We start from the raw sequence: 9,559 nt of genomic DNA on the forward strand, positions 1-9,559 counted from the left end.
TGTATGAATAATATTTTTCTATATGGTTAAATACTAAAATGAAACCTAAAAAATTTTAGTCCTAATAAAAATATCTCAAAATAAAAGACAAAAAGATTTACATTAAATATAGAATGTTTTGTTAAAATAATTCAATTATAAAAAAAGTTAAATTGGTTATTCAATAACAATTTATAATTTATCATAGTGAAACCATGCATTTTGATAAAAGGTAATATTAGGTGTTCCGAGGATTACCTAAAACGGAATTATTTTTGGGCCTGAATGTGAGCTCCATACTCTTTTTAGGGCAGCGTCCGACTTCTGCTGATGCCGAGGTGCCGTCGTCCGAGTTTCTCGTGAGCAGGTAGGGGTAGTACCTGCAAGAGATTTCGATGCTTAAGTTAGCAAGGGTTCAAAGTAGATTTTAAGTAGATTGGGGTCTAAATATATCTGAGGGTATTAGTGTATTTATAGTAGAATAAATAATCACCTTTTAGAGTAGTTCCACCTTTGATGGTAGATGGTCGTTCACTTTTCCTAGGAAAGTTGTTGACATCTCCCTTCTAGATGAGTAGGAGATATCTTAGGAGTCGGTTACTTATTTGGATAAGTAGGAGTACTGGGTAGACTTTTGTTGCTGTGTCCAACCTCTATGAGGTCGGGTAGGTGTAGTAGCTAGATCTCTTGAGTGAGTTTCTATTCATTTTAGGCCTGGCTATAATTTTGGGCCATGGTATAAACAGCGCCCCTACTTGAGTCTGAGCTTTTTAAGGTCGGACTCGAACATTTGTAGGTTAGACTTGATCTCTGGCGGATTAAAACATCAATCCGGGCGAACTGTCTTTCTTGAGACTAGGTCGGACACTCGACGTGTTTTAAAATTCGAGACATTACATCTTTTCGTAGCTTTGTGCACGTTACTCTACGGTCACCTTGGTAACCATGCGCAATAAATGGAGGGTTGCAAAATTACTCTTTTACCCTCGGTGTCTTATAAATACCAAATTCATTTCTCTTTCTTCTTTTTTGCTTTTCTTCTGAAACGTTTGCACTCAATATTTTTTTTCTCTTTTAGTCCACCATTCTTGTGTTCAAGATTTCTTTATCTTGGGACTTCAGAAGGCTTTGCTTACGCTAGAGGAACGTTCGCGTTTTGTTGTTTGTGTGTTCTTCGCTTCATTTTTCAATCAAGGTCGGTCTTCGCCTTTTTCTTTATTTTCTGTACCCTTGTTCTTGGCTGGATAATGTATATTTCTGATTTTAAATTCGTTTTTGTTGTTTTGGCGATGATTCTTTGTTTACTTGATGGTTCTGTGTCGTATTCATTTGAAAATTTGTTTCTTTTCTTGAACTTTTATTGTTGCCAGTAAGAAACTGAGTGGGGTTTTACGTTATGTTGCCCCCAAATGGTTTCATGTTTTTCCTTGACGATGGGACCATTTTCATATCTGTGTGCATACGAAGGGTTGTAAGAACTGTAACGTTCTTAGTTGATGACGACCCGACCTCTTTTGATTTTGTGTAAATATTTATATTGTTGTGCCTGGCCTGCCGACTTGTAGTGATAATCTTCTTTTATTATATTGTAGGTATAGCTCTTATGTCTCGGTCAATAATTCACAACATGTCCTCTAAAGTCCCATACGACTTGACTTGGGTAGATATATCTGTTCTTACTCCTATTCCTGTTATTGATAATGAGTCCGCTGAAACCTTTCATAGACACCATAGGTTATGCTTGATCGGGAGGATGAGAGAAGATACGAGATTGTGGTTGCCGACCCTGAGGAGAGGGTTTGTTTTTAGCGTCATTTCATCCATGTGTATGATTGTTTTTTCACCAAATTAGAAGTTAGCCTTCCATTTTTCGACTTTAAATGTGAGGTCCTTAAGGTTTGTAATATTGCCCCTACACAACTGCATCCTAATTCTTGGGGTTTCTTAAAAATATACCAACTTCTTTGTTGAAAACTTGACGTCCTTCCTTCTGTTAAGGTCTTCTTTTATCTTTTTGTCCTCATTAAGCCTTTCAACTACAAGAAGCAGGGCTGGATTTCCTTCCGAGTTGTCCAGGGGAGGAAAGTCTTTGCCATTTTTGATGATTCTGTTCATGAATTTAAAAATTACTTCTTTAAGATCCGTTCTATTGAGGGTGTCCGACCTTTCTTTCTGGGTGAGGGAGATGAGCCTCTTTTTCCTTTGTACTGGGAAGAACATCTCATAATAGTTAAGTATAATTTGGATGACTTAGATGAGGTCGAGGAGAGCGTAGTTGGTTTGTTCTAAGAGTGTTGGGGCCGAGCTCCTTATCTGGATACCAAGAAGTTTTTAGAAAATCCAAGCCAACTTCAATCCGAACTAGGTAGTCTTCTTTTCATTTTGTAGATGTAATTTTGTTGACTTTGTTTTCATGGCTAACATTATCCCACCTTTATGTCATGCAGAGAAGATGCTTCCCAAGTCGGCTGCTATAAAAACTCTTCGGTTTGCTAGGAAGAATGTTATTGTCTGAACTTTTCAATTAAAATAAGTCGGTGAATCTGACAACCTCTCCTCTCTTTCTAAATCGGACTCAGGTGCATTAGCCTTGATAAAAGTTATTGCTGACCTGACTCCTCACCCTACTCCCCCTTCTAGATTGGGGAAGCAAACAATTCCTGTTCCACCTCGTAATCCCGAGTCAAACCCTAAAAAATGTAAGACTACAAAATCGATAGGTATTTATGAGCAAGGTTTTGATGCAATAGCTTGGAGCAAGAAACACATCCTTCTAAATAGCTTTATCGGCATGGATGATGTTTCTATTAAAAGCCATCTTCAAGTATTCTCCTAGGGTGGAGTTCAGACGGCCAGGATATATGCAGCTTTGCTGAGGGAATTAGAGAAGACTCTCCTTGGCATCACCCAAAATACTTCGACTAATCTATAGGTTGAGGTGGTGTCTTTAAGGGAATCAAGAAAAGAGTTGGAGGGTGAGAAGGAGTCACTTATGTTCGACCTCGGCAAGGCTCGGGAGAGGGTAAAGCAATCTAAGGCCGCCTTAGCTATAGTGGAGGGCTTAAAGGAATAAGATGAAGAGAGTTATATTAGGGTCTTTGGGAAAAAAACTTGACTTGGTGGACGAGGTTACCAAGTCAAAGGAGAAATATGCGGAGTTAGAGGAGACTATAGCTTAGGGAATGGACGAGCTAGTTGAAAATCTGAAGGCTCAAATCCGAGTTGTAGCTTCCGAGGCTGACTTCTCTCTTATCAGTCCTGACAATATTATGGCTGATGGGAAGATTGTTCCTACGCCAGAAGATGAGGAGGACACTCCTATGCTTGACCCGAAGACTCTTGAAGTCCGAGCTAAGGGAGCTCTTCGGGTGGACGATGAGCCTGCTCCATCTCAGCTAGAAAATTTTCCGACCTCCTTCGCACAACCCGAAGACATGATTTCCAGCGAACATATCCCTCCTCCTTAGCTTTTTAATGTCTAAGTATTTGTATGGCTCGACTTATGGGTGCACTTATGGAAGCTCGTTCCCCTTCAGGTTAGACACTTTATAGTAACCCTTACTAGAACCTCATCGATCTTTGATAAACCACTATTTTATGGTATATTTTGGATTGAATTGGGTAGATTTTGTCAACTATTCTCACACTTATTCAGGAAAATTGCATGTTTTTAAGTTTCCTTCCCAATTTTGTACTATGATTGAAAAATGCTCCTAAAGCCTTTAAATCACTAATTTTTAATCCTCTGTTATTATCATTCGATGCCGTGATATGCGCGTTAAATGATTACAGAATTTATAGAGCATGAATGGCATAGAGGATGAAGAGGAAGCATGCTAAAGTGGAAGGAACACAAGAATTTGAAGATGTAAGAAGCTGGAAGCGACGCGCGCGCATGGCTGAAGCGTACGCGTAATCAAACCAGTTTCGAAGCGATGCGTATGCATGACTGATGCGTACGCGTAACTAGGAGCGTCGACCACTGACGCATATGCGTGACTGATGCGTACGCGTGACCTTGTGCAGAGCCCACTGACGAGTATGCGTGGCTGACACTTACACGTGATGAGCGTCACGTGCTGCAATTAAAGAAATACGCTGGGGGCAATTTTTGGGCTAATTTTGGCTCAGTTTCAAGCCCAAAAATGCAGACTAGAGGCTGGGATAGAGCTGAGACTGAACACACTTCACACTTTAGCTTATTTTTTGAGTTTTGAATTCTAATGAGAGAAACTCCCACTTCTCTCTAGGGTTTTTGGTATTCTTAGTTTTACTTTCACTTGGATCTTGAGAGAAGCTGTGGTTACCTTCATTTGGAGTCATTTTTCTTATAGTTTTCTTCTCTAATTCTCTTATTACTCTTTACTATTTGGTTACATGAATTCATGTTTGGATCTTGTTACTATTGAATTTTGTTAATGCATTGAGTTATTTCTATATTTATTGTTATTGCTTATTTTGTTCTTGTTAATTGTTTTCAGTGGTAATTTGAATTGAATTATTTTCCTATTTATTATCATGTCTTTTATCTTTGCTCACCAAGTGTTTGAGAAAATGTCATCCAATATCATGGAGTAAATTTCTTTGCTTGGTTTGGGATTGAGTAATTGGAGCCACTTGAATTGTTATATTCAAGTATTAATTGGTAATTGAACATTGCTATTTAGCTTGAAACTCACCAACTCTAGTTCTTCTCTATGAAGTGACTAGGACTTGTGAGTTAAAGTTAATTATTTCACTTGACTTTCCTTCACTTGTTAGAGGATAACTAAGTGAGAGCAATGAGTTTTTACCATCATGCTTGGAAAAGACAATGAGGATAGAAATTCCAATTCTCAACCCTAACCAAGTCCTTTTATATTGATTATTTTACCACTCTTGCTAGTTATCCATTGCTTTAATTTCTAGTTATTTATTTTTCTTGTTCTCAAGCTCAAAAAATCTCCAGGAAAATCACAACCAATAATTTGCATCTTGTGTCAACTCCTAGGGAAATGGCTTGGGATTCTACTCTCGGTTATTGAATTTAATTGTGACACACTTTTTAACTTTGATTAGCAGAAATATCGTCGGTTAAGACTATACTTGCGACTTTGATTTTGAAAAATATTTTTGGTAATCTTGACCGACATTTATCCGCTCGTCATGTTTTGGCGCCATTTTCGGGGATTTGCATATGTGTGCTAAGTTATTGGTTGGTGTAAATATATTCATATTTGCATAATGGCATCTTTTATTTGTGTGCTTTTTTATTATTAGTAGTAGTTATTAGTTATTTTGCTAGAAACACCCTTTGGAGGCAGTACAAGCACAGACAGGAAAGCACAAACTCAAAAGATCAAAAAATCAAATACCCTAACCATTCAGAAGCAGCAGAAAAAGATAAAAACTTTAAAGGAAATAACAAATGTGCAACATCACCAGAGGCAAACACGGAAACAGGGGAGAAGAATCGCAATCGCCATCAAACAAGAGAAGCACAAACAAAGAAAGCAAGTACCAACCTGAAAAGAAGAAGCGGAAACGGTGACGAGCAAGTGGCAAAATCACGAACGATCCCCACCGAAAAAAACGATGAAAGCCTTGAAAACTCGAAGAAAAGGAAACTGGGGCAGCCAAAGAACGAGGGAAAGAAAGCCTCTTTCTCCAGAAACAAAATGAAACAGACAGAAGCAAAAAGGGAAAATGAGATAAGTCTCTCTGATTTTAAACAAGGCAAAGAGAGGGAAAATGAAATGGCAAAAGGAATAAAAGCCCAATTAATGAGCCTTAAAAGCACTCGTGTATATCCAAGAAACTATGGCGCTCGTAACTGGTGCAGCATTTAAAACAAACGCCTTGCATTTTGAAAGGGAATTAAAGACGCAGAATTACCCGAGAAGGATAAAAACACCCGGGGCACAACCAACTGGAAGATGCTTGAGCACGACCTCTCAAAATGAGATCGAATCTCAAGCAGGGGTACTGTTCATACCCTGATCTGAGCTTTAAGGGTCGGGTCGTCAGAAGTCAGGAGGACCGACTTCATGAAGTGATCCCTTGAGTCTGACCTCTCCATAGAAGAGCTTGGAATAATGCCTGGAGTCCCAGAAAGGGGCCAGAGAGGCCCAAAACAGCAAGGCCACCGCTACTCAAGAGACGGACGCCAAAAGATAAGATAAGATAAGAATCTTATCCTGAAGAAGATCACCAAACACTACTATAAATACACTGGAGCCCCCAGGTATAACGCATACTCCAATTTCTACTAAAACCTGTTAAAAGCCCATGCTAACTTAAGCATCGGAGTCTCTTGCAGGTACCACCACCCCTCTTCCCAAGGAATCAAGGACCGGTGGCACTTCAGCTCCAACAAGTCGGACACGGCTGACTCAACCAAATCAGGAAACCTCGTCCGAGATCGACCTCAACGTCTTAGGTAACCCTTGGAAAACTAGCTGATTTAAAATTGTTTGACCTATTAAGGCATTGTAGGTTGATGCTACACTTAAGGTTCTTGATTTCATGCCTTTACCAAAAGTGGTATGCAACAAGATGAAACCAAGGGGTCGGATGGGCGTATCGCCTAACCCGAAGAGGTTACCTGGATAAGCTCTCAGCTCCTTTTCTTCTAACCCGAGTTTATCAAATGCGTGCTTGAATAATATGTCAGCTGAGCTTCCCATATCTACCAGAGTTCTATGGAGATTTGCATTGGCGAGGATCATCGTAATTACAATGGGGTCGTCGTGACCAGGCGTCACTCCTTGGGAATCTTCTTTGGTGAATGAAATTATGGATAAATCGGGAACATTGCTATCTTCACTGACCTGGTATACTTCCTTAAGATGCCTTTTGCGAGAGGACTTAATTACTCCCCCTCCTGCAAATCCTCCATTTATCATGTGTACATGCCTATCAGGGGTTTGTGGTGGCCGATCTCGTCGACCTCTGTCTTCAGCACCTGTCTTCCTTTTTCCTGGATCGTCGGACCTATCCACGAGGTATCTTTCTAGCCGACCTTGTCTGACTAGCTTTTCTATGACATTTTTTAGATCATAGCAATCATTGGTAGAATGCCCATATAACTTGTGATACTCGTAATATTTCGTCTGACTTTCATCTTTCTTGTGCTTAATAGAACGAGGAGGTAGAAATTTTTCAGTGTGGCAGATTTTTCTGTAGATGTCGACAAGGAAAACTCGGAGTGGGGTGTAGTTATGGTATATTCGAGGTTTTTCCAAGTTGTATTCCTCTTTTTTCTTTGCTTCCTTGTCTTTATCCCAAGCTTGATAGGGAGGGTTTTGCCTTGGAACTGGCTCTCTAAGTCAGAAATTTTTCTCCATGTTGATTTACTTCTCCGTCTACTCCTGTACTTCATACAGGAAAGTCGGGTGTCGTTTTGATATGGATTGAGAAAATGACCATTTTCTGAGACCATTAACTAACCCCATTATTACTAGGGGTGTTCATGGTCTGGTTAATCTAAAAACCAAACCAGTTTTTTGGTTAACCAAAAATATAGTATTGGTTAATTAACCAAATTGATTTTACATGATAAAACCGGTTATTAACCGGTTAGTGAAATTCAAAACCGGTTTTTAACCGGTTATTAAAGCAAAAATCAGTTTTTAAAAAATAACTGGTTTTTATATTAAAAAATTAATTTTTATACCATAAAATTGGTTTTTACATATAAAAATAGATTTTTACACAAAATAATATTTTTACAAACAAAAACCCAAATTTTTAAAGCTTTTTTTAATTGAATTTTTTTAATCTAAAATTTTTTTTCTTTCTAAATGATACGAATAACATTTGTAAATAATGAAATCCCTTCGATTGCTTTCGTTTCTTTTTCTTTCTTATCTCTTTTTAGCATTTTCTATAAATAATTTTTTCTAATATAAATAATTTTCTTTCTAAATGATACGTTTGAAATTAGGTTTTGATTTTAATTTGGTTTTGGTTAACCAATTCTAAAAATATGGATATGATTTTTAAAATTATTTTATTAAACTGGTTAACCAAAATGTGGTTATGGTTTTTTAACCGATTAACCATATTTTAGTTTTTTTTATGAACACCCCTAATTATTACTACTTCTGGAGGTAAGTTTTGTATTTCTTAGCAAGCTTTGTTGAATCTTTCCATATAATCTCGAAGAGTTTCTCCGACTTCTTGTTTAACCTCTAAGAGACTTGGAGCATGCTTGACTTTGTCCTTCTAAATTGAAAACTGGGTAAGAAACTTCCTTGTCAGATCGTCAAAGTAGGTCACCGACCTCGGTGGAAGGCTATCGAGATACTTCATCGCCACTTTAGTTGACATTATCAGAAAAGCTTTGCAGCGAGTTGCATCAGACGCGTCAGCTAGGTACATCTGACTTTTAAAATTGCTAAGATGGTGCCTTGGGTCGGTCGTTCTATTATAGAGAACTATGTAGGGGATTTTACAGGTCATAGGAACCCTAGCTCGCATGATCTCTTTAATGAACGGATCCTCTCCTCCCAGAGGGCTTTCCTCCCAATCAGTTCGAGTACTCCGACTTCTAAGGTTGGCCTCCAATTTTCAGAGCTTTTCTTTCAGCTTTCTGCATCATCATACCTCTTTTCACAAATCTCTTTTCGCTTCTCTTTGTCACTCAATCTCCTACTCAAGTTGCTCTAATCGACCATGGCGCCCGTGACAAGTCCCATGATTTCTGTTGGATGAGGGGGCTCCTCATCCTCGAGTGGATGAACTTCTGAATGGATTCACCACGGTGAAAAATTTTTTGATGTACCTTTCCCGTGGGGGCCACTCGCTCTTTCATGTCGTGGAGGTATCACGAGTGCTCGGTCGTCGTTATGAGGTTTTGATTCTAATTCAGATGCCGTATGTTTGGGTGTAGACTTCCAAGTCCCCGTCAATGGCACCAATGTTCCAAAGGTTACTTGAAATGGAATTGCTTTTGGGCCTGAACGTGAGGTCCAGACTCCTTTTAGGGCAGCATCTGACTTCTGCTGACGCCGAGGTGCCGCTTTCTGAGTTCCTCGTGAGGGGGTAAGGGGTAGTACGTGCAAGGGATTCTGATACTTAAGTTAGCACGGGTTCAAAGCAGGTTTTTAGTAGATTGGGGTTTGAATATACCTGAGGGTGTCAGTATATTTATAGTAGAATAGATAACTACTTTTTAGAGTAGTTTCACCTTTGATAATGGATGCCGTTCCCTTTTTCTAGAGAAGTTGTTGAGATCTTCCTTTTTAGATAAGTAGAAAATATTTTAGGAGTCGCTTACTTATTTGAATATATAGGGTCAGACTTTTATCGCTATGTCCGACCTCTATATATGAGGCTGGATAGGGATTGTAGCTGGATCTCTTGAATAAATTTTTATTTATTTTGGGTCTAATTATATTTTTGAGTCAAGATATAAATATTAGAGATATAATAACTCAATTATATTACCCAACTTAATATCTATCTATCCATCTATTATAGAAATAATTAAAATATAAAATAAAATAAGTAATAATTAAAAAAATAAAATAAAATAATTTAAAATTATTTTAGATTAATTTTTTATTATATTATCTTTCATTGTTATTGTTAGAGGAAT

The 9,559-nt window shown here is 38.3% G+C and overlaps 1 protein-coding gene across 1 annotated transcript; it reads right to left on the reverse strand.

The window, feature by feature from the left end:
• On the reverse strand, window positions 6,360-7,412 carry LOC107646735. The gene is made up of 2 exons (XM_016350899.1): window positions 7,408-7,412; window positions 6,360-7,281 (listed from the first exon to the last, which is right to left on the reverse strand). Exons 1-2 carry the CDS (start codon window positions 7,410-7,412, stop codon window positions 6,360-6,362), a joined length of 927 nt encoding a protein of 308 aa, XP_016206385.1.

The sequence above is a fragment of the Arachis ipaensis genome, chromosome B06 (genome assembly GCF_000816755.2).
Source record: "Arachis ipaensis cultivar K30076 chromosome B06, Araip1.1, whole genome shotgun sequence".
Classification (NCBI taxonomy): Eukaryota; Viridiplantae; Streptophyta; class Magnoliopsida; order Fabales; family Fabaceae; genus Arachis; species Arachis ipaensis.